At 37.4% G+C, this 27,546-nt stretch overlaps 1 protein-coding gene across 4 annotated transcripts in view; it reads left to right on the top strand.

Moving 5' to 3' along the window:
* Window positions 1–4,522: 4,522 nt before the first annotated feature.
* PTPRO (protein tyrosine phosphatase receptor type O) overlaps window positions 4,523–27,546 on the top strand; it is a 238,821-nt gene continuing 215,797 nt past the window's right edge. For 2 of the 4 annotated variants that reach the window (XM_025995173.2, XM_025995172.2), the window contains exon 1: window positions 4,523–5,307. In XM_025995173.2, the coding sequence (XP_025850958.1) occupies window positions 5,233–5,307 (75 nt within the window). In that variant the 5' untranslated portion in view covers window positions 4,523–5,232. The remainder of the gene's footprint in view (window positions 5,308–27,546) is intronic. The other 2 variants (XM_072765952.1, XM_072765951.1) reach the window with 1 other exon arrangement.

Raw genomic sequence — 27,546 nt, 5'->3', positions numbered from 1 at the left:
CTCTAGACCCTTCTGCCAAGACAGATAATGATACCAATCCATCAGTGGCTTCCTCTACCCTTCTTTGAACTGTATAAACTTTACCCTTTCTCTTACAGTTAGATTTGAGAATATTATTACAGTTGTATTTTTTGTAGAAAAATTGATTTGGTGTGATTGATTTAAAGTATAATTGTCAAAGCAATATTATTATGCCTCTTGGTAAAATCCCCAGCAGTCAAGGCAGTGCATTTTCAAAATGTGTGATTAATGTTTTCATAGTTTCTACACAACACCTGAAGTCACTATGACCAAATCTTCCATAATTATATATTTGCAACCAAGTGACACATATGTAGACAGTATGTGTGATACATAGTTCACAGTCAATGTTGCATTACATCTTTTATTGGAAGGGAAGTAAAGAATGAAAGGAAGAAAATATCAGTAGACACCATTTCCACTTAACAAATAATGTAACTTGCTTTATCTGTAAAATATATTCAGGTTTTAGCCATGCTTTTTTGCCAAGCTAAAATGAATCCTCCCATGAAGGATCTTAATGCTTTAAATTATTACTAGTAAGGAAACCCACTTATAAAGTAAGGTTAGGTGAACAGATTATAACATCTGGGATGCTCAGAAAACAAATATTATAAAAGTTTATTAGCCAGTGCATCACATGTAAACAAAATATAGGATAAAAATGCCTAACTTATGGTTGCTTAATATATTCTACTTTTTTAAAATTCGAGGGCAATTAAAGGAAATGTTAACAGCACACAATAATCCTAGAATATAATTGAAAGAAATGATGGTATTTAAAAATGACAATCTCCCTTCTTAATTTAAGATCCTTCATTCTATAGCTTGCAGTTTGTGTCAAATGATAAATATCTGCTCATGTTTCTATATAAGTTTTCTTATTTCTTTGAGCAGATGATCTTGTGTCATAAAGCCTAACCCCTGTAACACAGTATTTTTATTTGATTTTTCTTAAAACCATGTAAGAATCAAGTAAAAGAAAAATCCCCGAATAGGACCTATTGAAGAAGGAAAAAAGGCAGTGAGAAAAAAATTCTACATGTAGAAGCAAAAATGACCTTCTGTGGTGAGTTTCACTGTTTTTCAAGTGTGGCAAGAGTAATAAGTCTGGCAGTTGGAACATGCTATTCACCTGAGGGCTGTCAATCATTCTCACTTTGAAAGACAGAATTTATGAATTGTCAACATACCTTTTACGTGAGAAACCAGTGCTCATCAGGAGAAAAACTAAAATAAACGCTCAAATATACTGAAAATCAGAATGTTGCCTGGTTACCTGATCTTAAGAACACCTTACACATCATCTCCAGTCTACATGTTATAACAATGGTTATATGTGTGGTATGCATGACAAACCACATGGCTATTACTGTGATTTTCAAGCAGAATATAGTCTGGAGATCAATGGCTTGAGTTTTTTTTTCCCCTGGATTCTATATAAAGTAAACTATTTGTCATCGAACAACTCCCATAAATACAACTCTAATACCAAAACTGCTGACAGCCTTGTAGGAGATTTCAGGAGTGGAGGCCAGAACTGAACACACTGAACTGCATTAGAGTTGGTCCCTGGAGAGCAGAATTGAACTTCATTGGCAAGAGTACTGTAAGGGTTCCATTTGACTCCTCATTAAACCTCTCATAGGGATTACAGCTCTTTCTCTGTGGCCACTACTGCTTCTCTTTCTATAGAAGAGATAGATGTGAACACACAGGCATTGGCACGTTTTCACATTGTTTGGAAAAGATTGACTTTCTTAACAAAAACGAAGCCTCTTACAGAAATTTAAAAAGATCTTCCAGTCTCTTGTTCATTAACGACTTCATTATCACTTCCAAAGGCAGTAGAGAGCTTTATTTCAATTGGTGCGGATTCATCTTTTAACACCTGCCTTAGAGTACAGAAGAGAGTCTGTTTTGTCCATTTATCTTTTCTCCAGGAAAAGTAGCACCAGGGGTAAAATAGTTGGTGATAACGATCTCTGTCTTCTTTACCTAACAGTATGCTTGTGATAATGAAATCAGAGCATTTTGAAACAATTGGTGAAACACACATGGCTATTTGCACTATATGTTGCCCATGACTATTCTTGCTGATTTGGAGTCTTGAAAGTAGCATAGTAAGATTTACCATACATTGGAAGTATTGCGCTGGGAGATTAGTCAAAAGTTAAAAGAAACAAGGGCATGCTCTGTGGATTGAAAACCCCACACTGCTGATGATCTAGCCCTTACATTCTTTTTGGGAACCTCTCCTAGGAAGATTCCCAAGATTGTTACTGTTTTAAGTGCAATAAAAACAAATGAAACTTGTTTTTCAGCAACAGCTAAGTAAAATACTTTTCTCTGGAGAGAAAATCTTCTGTGGTTGTGAAATAATACTGTCGGTCTTCAGGACATTTAATCACTATGTTACTTAATGGAATATTAATAATGCTAATTACAAATACTTTAATGGGGAATGTTTTACCACTTACTTTTCACTGTTATTGTTCTCCAGAAGTGTATGCATGTATGATGGCATTAAGGGAGAAGCACATTGTGGTACACGTGATGATTTAAAAACAGAAAGACAATATAGCAAGTACGATTATATAAAACTTTACATCAAACATGAAAGTTCTTTTGACATTTACCAGTAGAATTTCCTTCTACTGCCCTACATACATCAGCTAAGCCTGTATCTATTTCTCTACACACAAACTCACATGCATGTACACATACACATAAATATCTTTATATCTACAAAAAACTACACCATGGACACTTTAAAATCAAACTCAGTTCAGAAGAGGAGTTGTTAGTTAGCAACTTGTGATTATGTTTTTGCCACTGACCTAAACATATCTTTAGTTCTAGATGTTCAGTTACTTTAATGCCACTTTCAAGAGTGTGTGGGAATAAAACGTTGCTTTCAGGAGCTTCAAACTAAACGGTAAATATATCAAAACAAAGCCCCTGTAAGTATAGTTCCAAGAATAAAATTTTCAGAGAGCTTATGAGTCTGGCCCAGAGGGAGGGAGAAGCAGCTAATATTATCCCAAGAGAAAGAAAGGTCCAGGCCAACAGAGAGAGGGTATAAAAGCATAAGGGGGAAGAGCAAAACAACAAAAGATGCTTCTAAAGGAAGACACCAAAGAGAGTGTTTTCACATAAATTCAGACCATTATTCTATATTTCTGTTTATGAGCATTTAGTACACATACACATATAAATATATTCAATCTAAACCTTTCTCGGACACGCATATGCATACCAAGCAAGTGATTTGTGTTTGGTCATTAGTTATCTAGCAAAAGGTCAAGTAAACATAGCCCTGGATCCTTTCTCATGCCACTATTCCCTAACTGTGGATCTGAGACAAACTCCTACATTCATAACCAAGGTCACCTTGCCTGTCTCTTGGTGCCCAAGCATGTCTCAAAGACAAATAGGAAGTTCCATTATGAGCAAGGCAGAGCAAGGGTCATTTACATGATAATAAGGAGTGATTTATATTTGAATAGAGTATTCTATAGTTCATTTTGACAGACATCTTTCAAAAACTACACATAAAAACCAAAGGCACATAAATAGTTTAAAAATACACAGTGTGGAAGTAGTTGCCTGAGCTTCTTAAAAGTCACAGATTAGTTACTCATGAATAATGAGTAATTCACACTCCTTAAAAAGTATAGGAGTGAAGGGGGTCAAAGTTACAAATTTTCAGTTACAAACTAAAGAAGTCATGGGAATGTAATGTACAGGACGGTGACTGTGGTTAATACTGCATATCTGAAAGGGGCTAGAAGAGTAGATCTTAGTTCTCATCACAAGAAAAAACATTGTAACTATGTGTAATGATGGATGTCAACTAGTTTTGTTTTGGTGATCATTTCACAATACATACAAATACTGAATCACGTTATACACCTGAAACTAATATAACTAATTTACTGCTATATGACAATGGTATCTCAATAAAAAAATAATTCAGGAAGGTCCTATTTATTCCCCTCGCTTTCTCCAAAGGTAATGTATATATAACTATATTATATAGCTATAGTATGTCTCAAAGCCAGGAAAGTGATATTGGTACAGTTCACAGATCTCATTCAAATTTCACCAGTTTTACAGACACTTGTATGTGTGTGCGCTGGCCCACAAGAACGCTTTTGTGATTCCATGCAGGTTTATCATCTAGGCAGATTTGAGTAACCACCACCACAACCAAGGTATGGAACTGTTTCATCACCACAAAGATTCCTAACATTACCACTTTTTAATTACACGCCTCGCCCCCTCCCGCACTTCCCACCCATTGCTGGTGAGAATAAAACAGTACAACCACTCTGGAAAGGCTCAACAGTTTCCTTAATAATTACACATTTTAAAAAGTGTAGGTTTATAAATGTATGTAATGTACTGTGATCCCCCTCCTCCCTGACTTCTACATTCCACTGCAGGCATCCTGACAGATTTTGGTATCCAAAGACAGCCCTTGAAATGCCTAAGAACTGATTTCAAACGGAAAGTGTATATAGTGGTACTATTTCCTCCTGGGTAGGAGTAGGCTGGAGAGACTGGAATCCTCCCCACCAAACACATGTGCCTGCACCACGCGCTCCATCACTACAATCACAACCACCACTTCCCTCCAAGTGTTTCTGGACTTTTACAACCGCAAGTGAGAGCAGATGTAGGAAGATTGAGAGGAGACTGGGATTCGGTCCCCAAGTTGCTCAAGGGAAACCCCCCCGCACAACTCCTGAGTCCCAGAGACTGTGGAAAGGGCTGGGGCGGAGCCTGGAGAGGGGCTCTCCAGCGGTAAGAGGCGGCAGCAAACCCTGGTGGGAGGGCTGCAGGCTGCTGTCACTTTAGGAGTCCGCAGCGCAGAGCGCGGGTACGGTGCTGCGGGAGCACCGCGGCGGGCCCGGCGCACGGCCCCGCGGACCCCGCATCTCGGCGGGCAGAGCCTCGCCCACCCCGACCCCCAGCCTCTCCAGCCCGAGCTGTGGAGGAACAGCAGCGCCTGGCACGTCTCTGGAGGACCCCGGGCGCAGAAGAGGAAAGAGAGCAGGCGCCAGGGGGACTGGAACGGCAGCATGCGCCCGCCGGGAGCAGCCTCGGCGCCCACGGTCTGAGGCTGCAGCCTCAGTTCGCCATTGTGAGCTGCGGCCGGGGAGCTCGCACGCGCCTCGGTCCCCCCGGGGCCCGGTCCGCACCGCGATGGGGCACCTGCCCACGAGAACGCGCGGCGGCCGCCGCCTCCTGCCTCTGCTCTGGCTCTTTGTGCTGCTCAAGGTAGGGGAGCCCCCCCCCGCGCCCCAGCGGTCCCGCCCGCGTCCGCGCTCTGCCGGGGGAGCGGCGCGCCCCGGGGCGCGAGGGCCCGGCCGCGGGGGCGCCGGCTGTGCAGCCTGGGCGCAAGCTTTGTTGTCCTTGCATGTGCGTGCTCCGGGCGTTTTTGAGGGATGGGGTGGAAGAACGGGGAAGTTTGCTCCCTCCAGCTTTGCACCTTTGTGCTCTTTTACCACAGCTGGTATCCACATCAAAGGTGGGCTTGTTAGATAGCGTTCCACTAGGCGGAATGAGGTCACTTTTCCTTCTGGTCACTACTGCACCCCAATGCTGCTTAACCTTACCTCTCTCTCCCCAGTGGTGTGTGTGCGGCTGCTTTGTCTTAATTTACTTTCTGCTGGAATTAGACACCTGGGGCTGAGCTCCCAGTTTGCAAAAAAAAAAAAAAAAAAAAAAAGACTGCCAGGGTGGGTCGTGAGCATGGGTTGCTTTGAATAAGGAGCGTGAGCTTGAACCTGGAGAGGACCCTTCTCCCCAAGTCTTCATCTTCAACCTGATAATTCCCTTTGCAAAGTCGTTAGACTTTCCCCCACCTTATCTACAAAGGCTGGTACCTCTAAATTCAAATGACAGAAAAATCTGTAAAATTAACTTTTTTTGAGTTCTCTTTGGATCATGGTGCTTTAGGCTGTTATTTTGAGAAAAGTGAAAGGGAAGGGAGCTGCTTAAAAAAAAATCCTAGTTTGAGAACGGTACGGCACATAAAATCTTTAAAATAAATTTCAGCTAGATGTTTGGTTGGAAAGTAGTGTGAAGTTGTGAGATCATTGTCTACCACTTGTGTCTTCAGTGTGTCTAGTTTTGTCATACTCCTTCCTCTCCTGGCAAAGTAGAGTGTCGACAGGTGCCTGGGAGCTATCCTTTCAGCACCACCGTGATAGCTACCTTAGAAATAGATGAAACACTAATGGATGCGAATGTTTCCTTACCAAAGGGTCGCTTTCTGCTTACATGCACCATTAATTATGAATGCTTGACAAGGAGATAGTGGAACGGGACCAATGGGTTGAGAACAAGATCAATTTTAATTATTCCATATTTTTATTTATCTTAATGGAAAACAGGAAAATGGTTGCAAGGAACAAGAGCAACTGAATGCATAAATAAAATTCTATATTACACTTAATATGTTTTTACCTTTTTTCTTAAGTTGTAAATAATAATTTTATTTAAAATCTGGTAAATAATAAGCTTGGCCCTGTGTTTTCATTATAGGAGATTGCTCTTTTATTTTTTAAAAATTTTTTGAAGATTTTATTAATTTATTCATGAAAGACACACACACACACACACACACACAGAGGCAGAGACACAGGCAGAGGGAGAAGCAGCCTCCATGCAGGGAGCCTGACGTGGGACTCGATCCCCGGTCTCCAGGATCACGCCCTGGGCTGACGGCGGAGCTAAACCTCTGATCCACTCGGGCTGCCCGAGATTGCTCTTTTAGCACACACCACAATTATATTACTTATTGAAGCTTTCTATTAATTTTTTTATTTGTTAAATTCTGTCATAACTATTATGTCTATGCAATACTTGTCATGAATCCAAAGTGGGGAACTGCATCACCACACATTTTTCTAAGTAGCAGTTCAGACTTAACATGCATGATATCTGATCCAAACCCAACCTCTAGCACAAACGCAGGTTTTTATCTGAATTCTTAATAATGAAAGACAAATTCAGAAATGGTCAAATTATGAATTTGACAGTGGAGATAGAGTGTTGCAATTAAAATGCAATAACTGTGGCAAAACTTCTAACCAGAACTGGATATAGATGTGAGAAATTGCAATCTGTATTGGCAAAATGGTATTTTCAAGACTGTAATAGAGATTCACCCTGTTCCACCATAATAGGTGTATTTTTGCACACTTGCAGATTGGTGTCAATTATGGTTAACTGCATCACATAGTAAATACATTGACAAAGCTTGCCATTTAAATAAATATTGTAATGGACAACTAATTTTGCAGAGCAAGTCTTTACCCTTTATTTTTGTAAATGCAGTGTTTGTGTCACCAGGATATAAACTATATCACAGGAAAAAATTATATGTATATATACTTAATACCCATGCGCCAGTCTTCCAGGTATTTCACATATGCTATTTCATTAATTTTATTTTGTTACCATTGACAAGGGATATTCAAAGTGTCAAATTAAGCACAAGAGTTAATGCATTTACATTTAGAAATAGTATATTACATGATAAATTGGGTACATTGTATAATCTCTTTATAATTTGGAAATACGTTTGCATTCAATGTATTGAATAGGTATTGGTAAAGTAGACCTAAAAACAATTCCATTATTAAATAGCACATTGTTGATTGGTTCTCAGTGATAAGATCTCTGCGCTGAGTCAGAAATAAACCATTTATCCAACCTCCCCAAAATCTCTGTAGCTCTCATTATGTCAACAAAACTTTCACTGCTCCATATGAAATATCTCCCATATAAAAATGAAAATTCCTAAGGGCCATACAGTTAGATAAACCAACATGGGAGGCTTGATTTATAGTTTTATCTTTTCCACAAATCAGGAGCAAGTAGCTGGGTAAAAGTGATAGGAAAGTCTGAAAAATTGAATCTGTGTAATTGGCTATAATCAATTTCATTGAGATAGCCTAAATGTGCCTGGCAATGGAAGTCTTTATGTATCATTCCCTATGCATAGCTAAGTGATAGCAACATTGGATCAAGCATCTCAGATTGTCTAAACCATCCACTGTATGTTATGAGGCTAATATCTTCACAATTGATGCTGCATAAGCACAATGTTGATTATGAAATTTTAAAATTTCATATCAATATTGATGGCATATGTAAAAAGAGAAAACAAAAGTAGAACTCTATTATCAAGTAGACTGGGAGCCTACTAATCTGAAAGTCCTCTACTCACATATGAATGTGAATGAAGTAATTATCTGATGAGCCTCCCTCTTGTGCATCTTTCCATCCTTCCCAATGAAAACATGTAATTTCTCTCACCTGGCCTATCTTTAATAAACCTCTTCCTGAAAATCGCTTCCTGTCTCAGTTCACTTGATATCAGTATTTTGTCAACTAAGATGCAAATTGTAGAATATGACATCATAGGAATTTAAATTCTGCCTTCCCTGAAATGGTGCTCATTAGTAGTCAAGTGGAATGTTTCACTAAACTCATAGGCTTGGCATGAATCCTTCTTTCTTTCCTTAACCTCCTCTCTATATTTTCTTCTGGGTCTGCTCTTACCTGATATGTAATGAAAGAACATTAAATTTGAAAAAGGCCTTATATTATCTGAAAAGAAGTTTGTGTTTAATTTTATAAAGCATGAGTGTTATGATGTTGGCCATAGTACTCCTATTTAGGAGAAATATCCACTCTCCAAGGTCTGTATGCCTTTCTCCACTTCCCTGTCTCTCTCTCTGTCTTTCCCTCTCTCCTTCTCCCTCACCTCCTCTCTTTCACACTTGTGTGTGCACATGCACACCAGCACACACAGAAGTTTCACTTCTTTGTGGAGGTTTCATTCACAGTCTATATTATACAATATTGGCCAATGAACCATAACGTTTTCAACTTTCTGAAGCAGCCTAAACCACTCCCCTCGCAATGAAGTTTGCTGTCATTAACTCCTCTGTCAACCGAATCCTTTGATAAATGTTGTTTCAACCTTTAATTTTTATCTTATTTTATTTTCTTTTGTTGCCAACCTTTTAGAGAAACCCTTTCACATATGACATCCCCAGCAAGCTGAAGAAGGTTCACTGGGCTGGGCTCCTACTGGGGATTGGCTAATAGGCCTTCCCACTATACTCATGTTTACATTTATTCTTTGTTGTGTGAGAGATTGTTTTTATATCAAAGAATAAAAAATTCACACCATACTTCTGCCTCATTTTGGTCCACAAGAAAATACACATCTATATGCATAAGTAATTTAAAATGACGTCAGGGTGGTACTTTATTTTTAAATGTAGCACTATTTCTAGCATCTAAATAACCAACCTAAAGGTGTTTTAACTTATAAGCACATTGACTCCTGAGCTTTATGAATATACTTCCAGCTTGAGTCTTGGGAATTTGCAAAGGACCTTTGGTGTTGGTTACAGCTGGTGTACTTATTCAAACCATTGTGATTGCTAGCAGTGTAGTTCAGTAGAAGGTTTAACAGGGATATTTATTTATTAATTAATATTAATATTATTAATATTTATTTCTAATTTTCTTCTTAATACCTTCTGGTACACAGTTCCAGTGCTGTTGCATTTCCAGAAGCATAGCCCCTACTGCAATGATGAGCTTTACTAAAAAGCACCTGGTATGCTCATTTTATTACTCCAAATAAATGTATTTTTAAAATAAAGGAAAATATATTATAATTTTTGTCTTCCACTGTGCATAGTATGTTAAATTAGGCAAATAATAGAAGCTTCATAAAAGATTAAAATTTGCAGCATTATATAGTTTCTGACTGAGAAGTGTTAAATACCTTAATATTGACTTGTGAACATGTTTTTAAGGAAAACATTATAAAATTATCATTATGTGAATTAAATCATAATTACAATGCAGTCATTACACTTAAAAATAACAAAGTGCTACCAATTCCTTATATAAAGAACTTATTAAAATCATAAATCAAAATACCAGTGTGCTATTTTTCTTCCAAAAATGTAGCACTCTTGGTTGCTCGTTTATTCACCAGTGTTACCTCAGCCTAGGGGAATTGCTTTCGTTACCTCTATATGTGACCTGCAACTTCACCCAATGCCCAGCTTATGCAGATCATGTTCTTGCTTCCTCTTCCATATCATCATTCTTCTGTGACCACCACAACTACAACTGACAAAGATTTTTGCATGCTTCTAATAGAATCCCCCTCTAATTTTTGCCATAACTTGACCCTTGAGGAGGTCTTTTCTGTTCCCTAGTCTTGGTTCTATCCATAGTAGTGTTTAATCTAGGAGCATAAGTCAAAGCCTTAAAGAACTCTTCTTTTTTTTTTTTTTAAGATTTTATTTATTTATTCATGAGAGAAACAGAAAGAGAGAGAGAGAGAGGCAGAGACACAGGCAGAGGGAGAATCAGGCTCCATGCAAGGAGCACGAGTGGGACTCCATCCTGGGTCTCCAGGATCATGCCCTGGGCTGAAGGCGTGGCTAAACCGCTGACCACCTGGGCTATCCTCTTCTATGATGGCCTCAAAGACCCATTGGTATCAGCTCTTTCTGCTGAAATAAATATGTGAGAGAGTTCTTTGTGCTTGTGCCCTTGGTTTGAGGAGCCAAAACAAAGTTAATATGGCACAAGTAGAATGAGCAAGAAGGTGAATGGGGTAGGATGAACCTAACAGCAGAATACAGAGACTCATCCTCCTCTCTCCTGCTGCTCCAACAGGTTCAAAACTGTTTCTACCAACATTCAGAACAATATGTAAATAACTTTATTAAGCACCTCTGGTGTAATTTACAATCACTAATTACTCCTAATTAGTAACTTAGTCCTTTCACAAGCTTGTCCTAGATCTCTAGAGTGCTGATTGTTAGTTGTTTTTTCCCTTCTGAACATGGCACTTTCAAATTTATTTCTATAAGTACAACTGTATTTTATCCCAGTGTCAGAAAATCATTCTCAACTCTTTCATTTAGAATCTAATTCTCCAGTGAAAGGTATCTACTTTCCTAGACATTTCAGTTACCTAAAAGGCCAACTCCTTTTACTTCTGAATATATTAAAACTACCTAACAAACAGAGGGTATTTGAAACAAGGTTGTGGTGGTTTCTTGATAAGAAAGGTTTCTCCTGGGACGCCTGGGTGGCTTATAGTTGAGCATCTGCCTTTAGCTCAGGGCGTGATGGATCCTGGGATCGAGTTCCGAATTGTGCTCCCCAAAAGGAACCTGCTTATCCCTCTGCCTATGTCTCTGCCTCTCTCTCTGTGTCTCTGGAGAATAAATGAATAAAATCTTTAAAAAAAAAAAGAGAGAAAAGTTTGTTCTTACCTTTTTGTCAGGAAATTGAGATGAAAGAGGAAAAAATGATACAAGTTTAGGAAAATGCTTCAGAAACAGTTGGAAATAGGACTCTGAGTTTCAGGATTGTCTTACAAATTATAAATATGCATAGTAATTTCTGTAACAAAATGAATATAGGGAAATTAGGGAATCAAATGAAAAAGGTTTGATGAAAACAAATGTATTGCCATCCTTCTATTTATATGCAAATAAATGTGTTTCCTTATTTTTGAGTACTCTTCCTTTATTTGGTTTCTCACTCTTCCTGAATAGGAATGCTGTGTAACTCATTTTTCTAACAAAACTGGTCCTATCATAAAGTGAACTAAAACCAAATGAACCTGGTAATTTTTGTACCCTAGCTAGCAAATAAAAAGAATTTCTTTACAATGTGAAGGTCCAAAATCAGAATTGTATTTTGTAATACTAATGTATACGTGATTTAAATGATGAATCTGTGCCTTTTTCTGAAGCACCTCATTTAACTGTTTTTCAGATAAATGACACTTGCATTTAACTGTTTTTCAGATAAATGAGACTTTGTTTTGTTTTTTCTCTTTCTGCCTGCCTATTTTTTTATAATAGATTATTTATGTGTGAGAAATTATCATGGGTCTACCAGGCCCTTAATTCTGTTCCTTCATTATGGCCCTTCTAGCGACCAAGTGAAATGCAGAGAAAATTCTGTCTCTTGTTCCCTTTGCCCTTAACCTGTGTCAGAGGCCACCTATAGTCTTGTGTCCTAATCTAGATTGTGATTCCCTCTTGGGTCCTCCCACAGGAGCTTGTGATCGGCATGTACAAAACCTGATGTTAGAGAATTCATAGAATCTGCAGTGCCCTTTGTATATTTGGTCAGATCTGAGATCTGGTTTCTAACTCCTTTTCCCTTATTTTCCGAAACAGGTTTCTATTTTGAAACTCTAGCATTACTACCTTTTGGTTCTGGATTTAACTTCTGGTTAATCCCTCCCTAGTGTTTAGTTTCCTTGAAAGAGAATCCTGTAAACTTTTTTAGTTGACGAGTCTTTCCCCAAAGCCAGAACTGTCCCATTGAGACATTACTTTTCTTCTTCCACACGAAATCTGTCTTTCAGATTCCAGGGTAGTGATTGATTGTCCAATTCCATTCAGTTAATCAAACATTGATTGCATATGCATTGTGTGTCATGAATTGTACTACATGTTATAGGTACAGGAATGGTTAATAGTCAGTTGAATTCTCACAAGTGACATAGTAGGAAAAATGGAAAAAGTCATTAAAATGTAGTGAGATTTTGTTTGTTTAATGGAGGGAACTATGGTAATATGTTAGAGGAGAGACTCGATTTCATGGTTTAGGAAATGATATCTTAAAAGATGATACCCGAGCTGAGCCTGAGTTAGAAATATGGACATAAAGACAGAGAAAACTGCATGAGCAAAGGACTCAGTTTGCCAAAAGTAAGGCAGAGTTTAGGAAAATACAAGTGTGTACAAAAGGAAAAGGGAGTGATAGATGCCAGATCAGAGAGACTCCTATATGTGCCAAAAACCAGGATCTTTATTTTCTAGGTGAAAAGGATCATTGAAGGGTTAGTCAAGACTTAGTGGGGTAAGATTTGCATTTCAGAGAGGGCTTTTGGCCTCCTGAAGGTGGAGTGGGCCTGGAAACAGTTCAGCTGCTAGGAGGGTATTATAATGGTCCAATTAAGAGATGACAAATGTTGACCCTAGGGTGATAGGAAAAGAAACTAAAAGAAGAGAGACAATGGCTGTTTTTTGTTTTTTGTTTTTTGTTTTTTTTGTTTTTTTAAGATTAAAACTAGCTAAATTGACAAGACTGGCTAGATGTGGGGAGCTGAAAAGGGAATTTTCATGCTAATTTCCAGGTAACTGACACCTTTACCTGAAATATTGCAGTTTTAACAATGTGTACTGGGTAGTGTCCATTCTCTTCCAGCTCAGTTTACCACCTTCTCTGTCAGGCTTCTCTATCTCTACTACTATCCCTGCTCTACACCTTGATTAACAGTCCCTTGATTAAACTTTCTAGGATTCCCTTAAGTGTCCTACTAGGACCTTGACTGATACAGGACAGGATGAATTTAGTGTTGAAGTGCCAACATCTTGAGTTTGAAGTGCCAAAAAAAAATGATACGCAAGTTAATAGATATGCGTCTGATGTCCAAGGGAGATGGCAGGCCTGGAGATGTGAATGAAGATGTCCCAGCAGAGGGTAAGGTTGAGGAAGGGCCACGAGCCAGGATGGACCTTAGGTATTACTAACATTTAATAAGGAACCTAAGAAGATGAAGAAGAAACAGCCAGAGGTGTAAGACGAAAGCAGAATCACGGAAATCTTGGGTCTAGGAAATTCCAAGTGGGAAGGGTTGGCCAATAGCATCAAACACAAGAGAAAGATCTTGTAACCTAGATCTGGAAAATATCTTTGGACTGAAAGAAAGATAGATAGGCTGTTGGTCTCTGTGGCGCTTGGGAGAAGCTGAGGAGAAGAGAACCAGTCACTTCATAGCTAAGAAGAGCATAGGCATCAGGGCAGAGACACTTCATTTGAATCTTGGCTCTCTCAGTTGTGCCATTTATCAACAAGCAGGATGTGGAGAGTTATTTCACTTGAGCGGGGGCCCCTTCGGCAGTCTGTTGTATTTATCTCAGAGGATAATTGTTAGGCAGGAATAAGTGAGATAATGATGTAAAGTACTTAAAACAGAGCCTAGAATACAGTAAGCACTCAATAAGTGCTATGTACAAAATTTTTTTAAAAAGAAAGCAAGAAATAGGATGATAAAAATAGCTAAAGCAAAATCAAAGAGTTAGAAAAATAAAAATGTGTTTAGAGCAGCATCTTCCAAAATATGCTCCATAGAACAGGAGAGACTTGCAATGTCAACAGATGTTATTAAAAATAAACACTTCTGTGGTAACATGAATTTGGGTAGTAATCAATTTAACTTTGTGTAAACTGCTATTAGTTAATTAATTATTGTTATTTTTGTACCAGGGCTTCTCAGAGCCCCTATTACGTTTTTATTTTAGAACCTCTATTATGTTAATATGCATTGTGTTTTCGAGAAGGGAGATCTAGCATGTAGCATATCCCAAGTTTGACTTGTAGAATTCATTTTCTAAAAATAATTAACAGGAATAGTGATTACACTCTAAGAAACAGTATCTGTGCTTGTACACTAGACACTTCCTTTTTTCCTTTATTATGTTTTTTTTTTTTAAATGAGAAATGTAACCTTAATGATAAGAAAAGCATAGCAGCAAGATCAATTATAATTTAAATCTCAGAGTCAGAAGAATTTGCATCAAGAAAAGCAACCATTCTCAACTTTCCTATCAGGGATGTTCAAGAAACTCTTAGAAGAAAAAAAATGTACATATTCTCCTTATTTTATGGATCGTGTTAGCTCTAGTTTTGGTAACTGTATATACAAAAAGGTTCTTTGGTTTTTGGTTATTAAAAAATTGAAAATTTGGGGCATGTGGGTGGCTTAGCTGGTTAAGCAGCTGCCTTCTTTCAGCTGCCATCAGGTCATTATCCCCAGATCCTGGGATCCAGCGCTGCATCAGGCTCCCTGCTTCAGGCTCCCTGCTTATTGGGGAGTCTGCTTCGGCCTCTGCCCCTCCCCTCTACTCATACTCTTTCTATGGCTGGCTCTCTCTCTCTTATAAATAAATAAAATCTTTTTAAAAAACTAAAAAATGGAAAATTCATTTTAACCCTATTCTTCAATATGATTATCTTAATATATAACTTGGGAGAACAATATATTTTGTTCAGCATTTTTTGTCTTTAATATTATTGCCAGTTGGTTATAAATGGTGGAATCACTATCAGCAAAGAGGCAGCTATTCCACTTTTAGACATCTGTTTCATTGTTTGGTTGGTTTGGCTTTGAGATGAACTATTTCTGGTTGTAGCCTTCACACATTACTACTATCTCTGTTTTACTTTAGTTGAGCACTATGTTGTGACTGTTCTTGCTTTCTTGCATGTTCTGAGTAACTGCTTGCTAAAGGACCTGACAGGTTATAAAGATAAAATGTGAGAATCTTGTCATCTCTCTCTGTCCTGTCCTCAGCCGCCCATCATATCACTTTTAGTTTATACCAGCCCCAATTTTCTGCCTGCTACCCTTTCTTCTCTTTCGTGGCCACAATGGCCAGTTGGGTAGAAGGCAGTTCTCATTCTTCCAGTAGAGTCCTGTGGGGAAGGGTTTGAGAATGCTAGCATGAGAAAAATGTACATAATAAGTATTTTATAAATATGGATTTTATTTTATTCCAATCTCTGTTCAAAAGATATTTTCTCAACATGTCATTCATAAACAACCAATCTAAAACCTCCCCATCAGGGGTGCTTGCATGGCTCCGTTGGTTAGGAGTTGGACCCTTGATCTCAGCTCAGGTCTTGATCTCAGAGTCATGAGTTCAAACTCTGCATTGGGCTCCATGCTGGGTGTGAGACCTACTTAAAAAAAAATCTTAAATTTTACCACTTTTACCCAAGTTTATTTTCTTTAAAGAATGTATCACTCACCACGTGATATTGTACTGGATCTTTATTATTACTTGCTTCTCTACTGGATTTCTGGTAGGTTCCATGACAGTAAGGACTTTATCCATTTTGTTCACTGCTATATCCCAGCTTCTAGAAGAGCACCTGGACCTTGATAGATATGTAGTAAATACTTGTTGAATAGATGAACAAATGTTGAATGAGAACGTGGGGTGGGAAAGGTCAAGCAGAAGTTATGGGACAGACTAGAGGAAGAGTAGGATGTGAGCATGCCAAGAAAAGGGAGCTGCTACATAGCAGAGACGAAGTAGGAAGGAGGGTCTATCAGGGGAGTGGTGCTGACTGGGGCTTGGGAAGAAGGGGAGTCAGAAGGAAGAGATGGTCTGGAAATGTTGCTTTGTTGATCTCGTGGAGGGAGCAAAGGCTTTATTATAAATGAAAATGAACTCTTTTAGGCACCAAGATAAGGTTCCTCACATATTTTTTTCTTGCAATTTCATTAGGTTAGAATACACCACTAAGTATAAATGATATATGTGGCCAAGCAACAGATGGGTTATCTTGTGTGATGAATTCTCAAATGCAGTAAAGTTAAAATTTGGATTTAAAAAAATATTTTACTTATTTATTCATGAGAGACACACAGAGAGAGGCAGAGACATAGGCAGAGGGAGAAGCAGGCTCCCTGCAGGGAGCCTGATGCAGGTCTTGATCCCGGGACCCCAGGATCATGAATTGAGCCAAAGGCATACACTCAACCACTGAGCCACCCAGGTGCCCCCAAAACTTGGATTTTTTTGGATCACTTATTCTCTGTCTTATTCACTATGTGCATAATATACTTTAACTTCTAAAACAAAGAAGCTTCTGAGTTTTTAAAATCTGACAGTGTGCTCTTTTCTTGGCTTTACAATTTGAAAATATCAAAATGAAAATAATTTTATAAATAATGTTCTCCCTAATTTTTCTCTTACCTTGCATGTTGATGTACTCAGATTGCCTCTCGACCTCTAAACTCATTTTTTGAAACTCACATAACTAACTGAAGCTAGATGATAAATTATTACTTTTCTATAATACCTAAAACTTATGATTTTCTTTACTCCTAAAAATGATGTTTTTAAATGCAGAGGAGTACTTTATAGAAAAAAATTTAAGTGGATTTTAGAAAATGGATGTCCTTTCGTGTATAGGGTCCCAATAGGTAATTTTATACAGAAATAAATGGTAGTTTTCATACTCAGGTGAAATACTAGGTAATAAATATTTTATTATCCAGAGCATCTGGGTGGTATAGTTGGTTAAGCATCTGACTTAGGCTCAGATCATGATCTCAGGGTCATGAGATTAAGCCCCACCTAGGCTCTGTGCTCAGCTGGGAGTCTGCTTATCCCTCTCCCTCTCCTTCTGACCCTCCCCTGACTCATGAGCATGCATCCACTCCCAAATAAATAAATAAAATCTTTAATATAAGTAAGTAAATAAATAAATACTTCATTATCCATTATAGGCAGTTAAATGGGATCATTAGTGTTGTAGTCCTTAAAATGTTAGTTAGTATATATATACCAAAAACCTGCATTGTCAAGATTTTCAAATGACAAAAACACAAAAGTATGATTAAAACAAATGTTATTACTTATGTAAACCAGTATTTCACAAGAGAATTGAAAGGCATTACATCAGTTTGTAATGTACCAGTCTACATCTATAGTCTACTACTGTGCTAGTAGAGTGGGGAAGTTTGGGTTAGTTGGAATTTTTTTCTATTACTTTAAATTTGGTTATATTTGTCAATAAATTAATATATCCTTTATAACTGAGGAAAATTGTGGTCAGATGTGTACTCACATACATGGCTATAAATCACAATTCTGTGATTAATAAATTTCCTTAAGAGTGATAATCTGCTTTTTAAAATATCAAACCAAGGTTTCTGGAAACCTTTAAGAACACATTTATATGAGTCTCTTTCTGTCTTGCATGGTGATGTCAGAATTAGACTACATCATCCTTTCTCTTAGATAAACCAGGAATTTCTTATTTAAGTCAAGTTGGTGGCCCATAAAATAGACATTCTAGTGATATTGCTATGGCATTTTTATTTACTTTGACTTTGTGTTGAAACCTAAAGTATAGTCATAAAATCGGAGTGTTCTTGCCAAATACTGCAAAGTAAAAACATCATTTTTACAATAAATGCCAATACCATTATCATAAGAAATGCATTATTACTTGGATGCACTTAAAATTCCTAGATTTTATCTAGGAAGAAAAATTGGCTTCTTAAGTTTCTGAATAAGTTGATTAATAAGGTGAATAATAAAAAGCCAAGGGAGTTCTATATTGTCTGTAATGTATTATTAAAAAGTGAGTCATGTGGTCCTCCCTTAAAGGATTATAGAAAAATCCTATATATACATATGAAACGTATCGGTACAATAGAGTTATTTACATATAGACATAGTGATGCGATGTGGCCAGATTCATTTTTTCATCATCACAGAGAAATTCCTCTGCAGTTTCCCCTAATTTATACTTTTTAATTAGTCTCTCGGTAATGAGTACAGACCTCCCTCAAAATTGTTAGGTACTTGGGATTTGTAATATGGAAATTCTAGTGTTATCAAAACTGTGTTAAAATGATTGCAAAGGCTTAGAATTAAGTATTATGGACTTAATCCTAAAAACAGCTTATCACTTGCTTCTTTTTAATTAGCTGAAACTGTTAAATCTGCTAAAAATCAGCCATTCTTTAGTGGTGCTCCATGTTGCTTCCTTGAATTCGTTTTTGTTTTTGTTTTTGTTTTTGTTTTGCATTTTTGCAACTAACAAAGGACATCTGTATCTTTAAGTCTGTTTTCATCTGAGTGATGCACCATCTTCTTATTTATTTATTTTTTTGAAGGCTAATTGGGAACCTAATGAGAATCTTTCTATTGAAATTCTTGTTGCTGTGCTGAGGCCTTCAATTAGCCTTTTACTCCGTGGCTTCTGGAGGTTCTAAAGAAAGGAGTTCTTAATCTGAAATCTCTAAGTAAGTATGAATTCACGTTTGCATCGTCATACACAAGAATTTTATAATAATGGATTAAGAATTCGGAAATTAATACATGTTCACTGAGGAAACTGTGTCAAGTACAACATGCAGAAAAAGAAGAAAGCAGTCATTCCTACACTCTATTCCAAAATAACCACCATCTGGGGATATAGCATTCCAAATTTTTCCCAATGTCTGTGCATCTAAGTATGTTAAAAAAAGTATCAAGTTATCCTACTATTTTAGCATACTCTTTTCACCTAAATGTGTTATGATAATTTTTTCAAGCATTTCAGTGCTCTGCAATTTAAGAAATTAGTCCATAGGTCTTTGGGTCATTTGTGTTCAATTCCCAATTATATTTGATTTAGTTAAGGATGTAGATAATTATACATGTTGATTATGACCACAAAGTGTTGGGGAGTGTCACCTATATGTATGTCTCTCACCACTGTGACTATTTAAGAATTAATCACATAGAGGAGTGCCTGGATGGTGCAGTCCATTAATTGTCTTGACCCTAAGTTTAGGCTCAGGTCATGATCTTGGGGTCTTGAGATTGAAGCCCTGCATGGAGCTCCACATTAGACTCAGAGTCTGCTTGAAATCCTCTTCGCCCTCTGTGCTTCCCCACCACACTCTCTCTCTCAAATAAATAAATCTTAAAAAAAAAATAATTAATCACATGGAAAAACTTTGGACGCTATATTTATTATCCACTTATCCATAGCTAAATACTATGCATAAAAAATTTTAAGAATATAGACTTTTTAGTCAAAAAAATGTAGAATTTCTGATCTTTTTATAGCAGACACAAATTACAGTAACTGCCCAGATCACCATTCTTTCCATGGCCAAGTCTGCCATCTTCTGCACCACCTGTCCTCCTTAGAGGAAACCTCCTTCTTTCTGATCCATATGTGCTAAAGGTAATACCATCCTCCTACTTGGCTTCAATGCCCTGAATAGGGTGCTCTGTCAAGAGGATGAACACCTGACTGAAGATAAGCTCATTTGGGGATGTGCCTCACTAACCATCACCTTTGAGATTAGCATTGATCTAAGCCAAACCTATCAGAATATATCCCTGTAAGTATTTTCAAACTGGCAATGGTAGGGAAGAGTCCTCCCCTCTCAGTTGTGGGGCTATGACAGGAGCTAAAACACACGCTGCTAAGACATGAGCTTGGAAGCTGTCCCCAACCATAAAACTGACTCACAAGAAGACATTTTCTATTTTTATTTTTTTTTTTACAATGTAATTTCTTTTTTTCCCTAAGTTTTTATTTAAATTCCAGCTAGTTAACATACAGTGCAGTATTAGTTTCAGGAGCATAATGCACAGTAATTCAACACTTCCATACATCACCCTGCACTCATCAGGACAAGTGCCCTCCTTAATCCCCTTCACCTATTTCACCCAACCCCCACCCCACCCCTCTGGTAACTATAAGTTTGTTCTCTATGATTAAAAGTCTGGTTCTTTCTCTCTCTCTCTCTCTCTCTCTTGTTTTTTCCTTTGCTTGTTTCATTTCTTTATTTTAAAGTTTTTTTAAAAAATTTACTTATTCGGGATCCCTGGGTGGCGCAGCGGTTTGGCGCCTGCCTTTGACCCAGGGCGCGATCCTGGAGACCCGGGATCGAATCCCACGTCGGGCTCCCGGTGCATGGAGCCTGCTTCTCCCTCTGCCTGTGTCTCTGCCTCTCTCTCTCTCTCTGTGACTATCATAAAAAAATAAATAAATAAAAAAAATTTAAAAATTTACTTATTCCTTTGAAAGAGAGGGAGAGAACAACCAAGCATGAGTGGTGGGGAGAACAGAGGGAGAGGGAGAAGCGGACTCCTCACTGAGCAGGGATTCCCAAGATCTGGAGATCATGACCTGAGCTGAAGGCAGACACTTAACCATCTGAGCTGCCCAGGAGCCCTGTTTGTTTCATTTCTTACACTCCACAAATGAGTGACATTTTTTGACTGAAAAGGAGGGAGGAATAGTAGAGACTTCAGCAAGACTATCTTTCTTTGCGAGACTATTTCATTTCTCAGACTCCAAAGAGTCAATCCACAGGTACTCAAAAAGATTATTAAACAGCAATCTACTAACACACTCATGGTTGCCAAGGGTTAAAGATTAGGGGTAGTGAGGGGAGAGGTATAAATGGCTATTAAGGGTTAGCATGAGGGAGCCTTGTGATAATGGAGATTTGTATATCTTGATCGTGGTGGTAGTTACATTAAGTTATACTTGATAAAAGTGTATAGGTCTATACATACTCATATACAAATAAACACATAGTAACTGGTGAAATATGACTAAATTCTATGGATTGTACCAATGTCAATTTCACCATTTGAATATTTTCTTCTTTGGATATGCAAAACGTCAACATTGGAGGGGGCAGGGTGAAAAGTGCCTGAGATCTTCATGTACATTTCTTTGTGACATTCTATAAATCTGTAATTTTCTCAAACAAAAAAGTTTTTAAAACTTAGTAAGTTCCTTCCTTCCTTCCTTCCTTCCTTCCTTCCTTCCTTCCTTCCTTCCTCCCTCCCTCCCTTTCCTGTGCCTGGCACTTTGTTAAGTATTTCAACTGACTAGTTGACAGATAGAGCCTCTTTCTTATGAGGACTGTCTCAGAAATACAATCATTATACTTGCTAGGAAAGTAAAGATATCTAAGCAAACATGAAAAAGTCAAGAAAATACCCAAGGACCTCTACAAAGGGACATTAGCCACAGACTCAAATGCATTACAAGAAAGGTTCAGTATTGAGCTACATTCTTACAAGATTTATCTATTGAGTTCTCTAAAGGATTACAGATTATTGGCCCTTTTGTAATTCCCAGAACACCAATGTAAGAGACAATATTTTAATGGTTCATCAGAAAACAGTTAAAATGGAGTGATGGAAATTACCATTTGGGGAAGTAAGGACAAAATACTTTTCTTGATTGCTAAAGCTATAGCATTCTTCCTTTCCTTTAGTTGTTATTAAGTAATGTATCTGGAAATAATATACACAAGTTAAAATGAAATAGAAAGTGTAAGACAAGCTTAGGAGGCTTAAGATAAGGGGGGATGAATGAAGGAATAGAAAGGTGAGTAGGTTTTTCACTCTTTCAACCAATCAATCACCAAACATATTAAACTGGACATGTAAGAAAGGTGCTGTGCTCATCGTTTTTAAGAATATAGAACAAAGTTATGCCCTCAGGAAGTCTGTAATGTAAAGGGAAATAATATAAACATATAGCAAATTGAAAGGCAATATGTGACTTACTCTTGTAAGAGACTCCTGAAGTAGTCATACATTTATTTGCAAATGAATGAGACAGAGGACCATATGCAGCAAAGTACACTTGCATTCAGATAAGGGACAGAGTACTTAGGCTTGCAGGAGCACTAGGTTCATGAAGAAGACAGATTTTAATCTGAATCTGGTCAGATAGAGTTAGATAAATAGACGAGGGTAAGGAAAACATTCCTTACCAGGTTGGAGAACCTTTGGAACAAAAGTAGAAATGTGAGAAAATGTAGGCTCTGTTTAGGGGCTTGGGTAAAATAGGGTGATTGGATTAAGGTCCTAAGGAGGCTGAGTGGCTGGAGGTGAGGTGGAAAAGGTAGCTGCGCCCAGCCTACGAGCTGCCTATTCATAACCTCCGTACAATAGTGCTACAAAGGCAAACATTAAAATGAGCTTTAGCTCAGCAGTGGTGTGCAGGAAAAAAATTATCATACCTCATTTTAGCTTTAATTGCTTTTATAACTCTGAATTTGCTGGTAAATGCAAATGCTTAATTCTAAATACGTGTGCTCTGTCTTAATTAGATAAAATAATCCTCTGTTGGTTGGGTAGTTCAGTAAATTAGTCCCTAGACTTAAACTCCCCTGGATCATGTTGTTTATGCATTAATCTGTATGCACTCTTAGAGATAAATGGAAAATAAGTGGATTTTTTCAGAGACAAGTTGTAACTGTCAGCATACTTTTTTCAACCTTAGAAATAAAATAGCCAGTTGGTTTACCAACAAAATGAGTTTATTCAGGAATAGCAGAGGAATTGCAATTTGGGATACGCACACTATGCCAAACCACAGGCAAGTATGGAGAACAAAGGAGAGAAGTATTCTTTTATAGAGGAAAGAGGAATTTGGGAGGGGCTTCTGAAAGAGAAGGTAAGATTTTGGGGTTGTGGAGGCTTCTCATTGGCTGAAATGTGGTGGTTCTCATTGGCTGGGTGTTGCTGAGTGAGAAGAAGATCTTCCCTCCTCCTCCTGGGGTAGTAAAGTAAGCTGCTTCTTATCAAGTTATGTAAAGTTAGCCTAAAGGAGCGCTACATGCATCAGGGCTCCCCCTTCAGGACCTCCATTTTGAATGAGATTTTCTTTTACTTAGTTTCACACTTTCAAATTTATATACTCTGCATGTGACTAAAAATTGCCATGTTTATTATAAAAATTATAATTCATATACATAGTCTGTCATACTTGTAGACTCTCTTCTACAGTTTTAAAACTACAAGTAAAAACTACATTCTGCTAGACACAACTGAGTAAATCTCTCTACCACATATATACAAACATCCTACCAACTAAGCAATCAAGGTCCTACCAACAGTGCCACCCACATTTGTTTGTAAGGTGTATCCAAAAAGAAGCAACCTGTGCAGGTATCTCTGGCAGAAACGAAAAGATATGTTTTCAGAAAGCTCACCGTCTTACTGGAAATGATGGCGGTGATGCTGACAATCACTCTGACTTATTCAGGGGCTGCTGATTATTGGGGACGGTTGCAGGGACTTTACATGCATGATCTCATTGCATCCTTAGATAATCCTGTAATCAGCAGCAACATTTTAATAATGAGTCAGCTGAGTTTCAGAGAAGTATTTAAGGAGGTAGGAATGAAACCATAAGACCTACAGCTGCATCATACCAATTTGTGTGAAAGCTCTGACATGGCTTCTGTTTCTTCGTTCACTAACTTATACCTTCTGTCTCTTCCTCTTAAGAGAGCAATATCCTGAGACATGGGAGACTGAATCAGTTTCTAAGTCATTGGTGGGGATTCCCATTTGGAAAGAAGTGGGGTACAGGTTACTGCTGGAGACAGTTGGTTCCTGCTCACCCAGAAATCTTTCTTGCAGTTTCTCCTTTATGTCGGTCAGCCTGTCAGTCATATGTTCCACCTTCAGTTTAATGGACCAGGGGCTTCTTCACTTTGTTAGATAATTGGACAGGGCCAAATATAATGCAAATGTTAATGTGGAGAGCTCATACCTTCAATTTTTGTACTGACCATTTAAAATCAATGATATAAGCACCCAGGAAGATTTATGCCCTGACTTTGGAAGCCTACAGGAGCTTCTGTGGCTTACTGGCTTTGTGTAGCATCTACACCTCAGACAGGCCTTTCCCTCCAAGAAAGATACCACCTGGACAAAAACAATTTTAACACTAATGTCTTCCTTTTGATTGCATTAGATTTGCAAATTAAACAGATTAATGGTGGTATTCTGTGTTCCTCTCAGCTCTTCTGTTTAATGCTCTTATCTGACAAAGTGTAAATAGAAGACATAATTAATTACTCATGACTTGCGTGTCAAGTTGCATAAAAAATTACATCCCCAAGACACCCATTATTACATATCTGACTGTTCTGTGAAATTGGTTTTGTAAAGAAAAAGCATACCTGATGATAAGAGTTTTGTTTATTTTTAGCTTTCTATTTAATTTACTAGAGTATCTGAAAAAGGAAAAAGGATTTTTTTTCTCCAAAAAAAAAAAAAATAAAACATTATTTTAAGGAGCTTACTTCATTTGTCCAAGTATGTGTTATTTTTGCTTTTTTATATTTTTCTGTCTGGTTATGAGATACTAAGCTCTGTATATGAAAATTATAAAAATGATGATGCTGGGGTGTCTCAGCCCGTTAAGTGTCTGCCTTCGGCTCAGGTTATGATCCCAGGGTCCTGGGATTGAATACCATGTCTGGCACCCTGCTCAGTGGGGAGTCAGCTTCTCCCTCTGCCCCTCCGCTCATGCTCTCTCTCTCAAATAAATAAAATCTTAAAAAAAAATGATGATGCTTGCATAGAAGGACCCAGACTATTAATGCTTTAGAATATGTCCTGCTGAGAAATTATTAACCAAGTACACTGAGCCATACCATCCCCTCCGTAAATTATCAGAACCTTGAGCTGAGAAGTGTACTACCGTAGCTGAAAATAAACTAGAATAATTGTTCAGCCATTTCTTCTGTCTCATCTGTTTGAGTTGATCTGAATGAAATGAGGTCTGTGCTTTAACTGGAGAGCTCAGCATTTCAGATTTAGCTCTCAATCTGTTTTATGATAATTTCTGAAGGAACAGACTGCTCATGACAAAATGTGCTGTACTATTATTAAAGGTGTCCTGCCTTTAGAGATTTCTACCACTTTGAAGCAAAATGATGGGAAGATTTTTGAATGAGCATATTTTCTAAAGTTTTTAATATTTAATAAAATGTAATAGGTATCTCAAGTTGGAGAAAACCAAGTACCTGATGGAAAAAAATGTTAGGGTTATCAGTGAAACAAGGCAGCATAGAGGAAAGATTACTTGCTCACAATCACTTACTCACTTTACCCCTCTGTAAAAATGAAAATTATAATCTCCTCTACCTCACGGGATTACAATGCAATCCAAATGAGATAATCTCTGAAAGGACTTTGTAAATTGTAAAGTACAATTTACATATGTGATATTATTATATTAAAAATGATTATATCTCCTGTTTCATTTGCTCTGATACACGTTTTCTGCTTTCACATTTATGTGTATCTGTCCATGTGGTTAGTGGGTGTCATGGAGGGCTATACTTAATACTGTAGTATGTTCTTTTGCTTTTAAAAAAATAAAATTTGTCCTATCCAAGTTAATTTGGGGGCATCTATAATCACAGCTTGATTATATGACTGGTATAATTTAATACATAAAATTTATTAAATATATATGTCTAATAGCAAGACATTTTCATGTCAGCTCTGCCTCTTGTCTACTGATCAGATCATTCAATAAAAAAAGGATTGTTTTTATCTTACTTTGTACAGGTAATACTGTCAAGCATTCTATTCATAGAGTATTTATGTATATGATCACTACTCATCTTTCATATGTTATATTCCAACTTCATTCATTCATTCTTTGCATGAACATTTATTGAGCAACAATTATATGCTAAATCCTTTGGAATCATTCATTGTTTCTTTAGGTTTCACTCATCTGTAGGTATAAATTGGTACATATTTACAGTAACTCTTAGTATAAAGCAGTTGGCCACATCAGCACACATGAGGCAACAGTCTTCTTCCTCTGAAGTGCCCACTTGGATATTTCTCAGACTATCTAGTGGGGCATTTGCTACAGAACCCCAGTTCCTCTGGCTGCTACCTCCGCCCTTCCAGGCCCTCTGTCCCCTATTAGATGCACCCCCACCAACTCCACTAGGTGCTTACTATTCCTGCATCCTCAACACCTTCCCTGCCTCACTCAACATTTTCTGTCTCCTTGATAACGAATTTTTTACTTGGTCAAGCTTGTGTTTGGTTTTGGTTTTTCCCCTCAGAGCTTGTTAGCTGTGAGCCTGTGGATTTCTGGAATTCTTGTGTCACTAATTCTTCAAGCATGTGTGGATTCCATTTAGACAGAAACTGAGATCTGATGACCCTTCCATCCCATAACACTACAGGAGCAAAAATTAATTATCTAATTTGATCTGCCTCTCATTTACCTCATCTACTTTCTAGTCAAGTCAAATAAACTGGTGGACAGTGAAATAATCAAATGCTTAATAGCATGCAGAAAGATAAACAAACAAACATGAAGACAACCTAACTACAAAGAAAGAAGAAAAGTCGTGTTAAGTACGTTCTGCATTATGGTCTTTATAAAAATATGGGCTCTTAAATTGAATGTGAAAATAGATACAAAGTCAAAATTTAACTCATATTTGATACTCTGCCCCCGGTATTTATTTCTCAATTCCTCTATAGTTGGGATATTACAAATTATTAAAATCCCTATTTATCTCAAAAGTATTTGCAATTTACACTAATTATCCCAAATAAATAACCATTCTACGTGAATTCAAAATTAAAATTTAAAAATAAGCTCTATTGTCCACATGAATATACCCTAAATTGAAGAAGAATTTTATGTGAATCTATATAATCATTATCATGTTCTCACTAGAATAGAATAAAATAAATAAAACATGAAAACCAGACTCTATTTCTTGAAAAAAATAAGAAATTTACACCATTTTGAAGTTACTACTTCTAATTATTATTAATGTTAAAAAATCCCAGAGTTATGGAAATATTGGGAATATGTTATACTTTAAATGTAATACTTGCTGATGACATCATTTTAAGAATCATTAGTGAGCATAACCCAAATGGTTCTAAAATACATTTATTTGAAAATTTAAATTTAAACAGCAGATCATCTTCAAGTATTTCACAAACATGGCACTGATTTATTAGAGCATGCTTGTCCAAAGGAATAAATCAGGATAACCAAGCTCTACTGGACCTCCCTCTATAGAAGTCTTATAAAACTTGGATA

This window comes from Vulpes vulpes, chromosome 8 (genome assembly GCF_048418805.1).
Source record: "Vulpes vulpes isolate BD-2025 chromosome 8, VulVul3, whole genome shotgun sequence".
NCBI classification, from domain to species: Eukaryota; Metazoa; Chordata; class Mammalia; order Carnivora; family Canidae; genus Vulpes; species Vulpes vulpes.
This window is presented reverse-complemented; position numbering and strand designations above follow the sequence as displayed.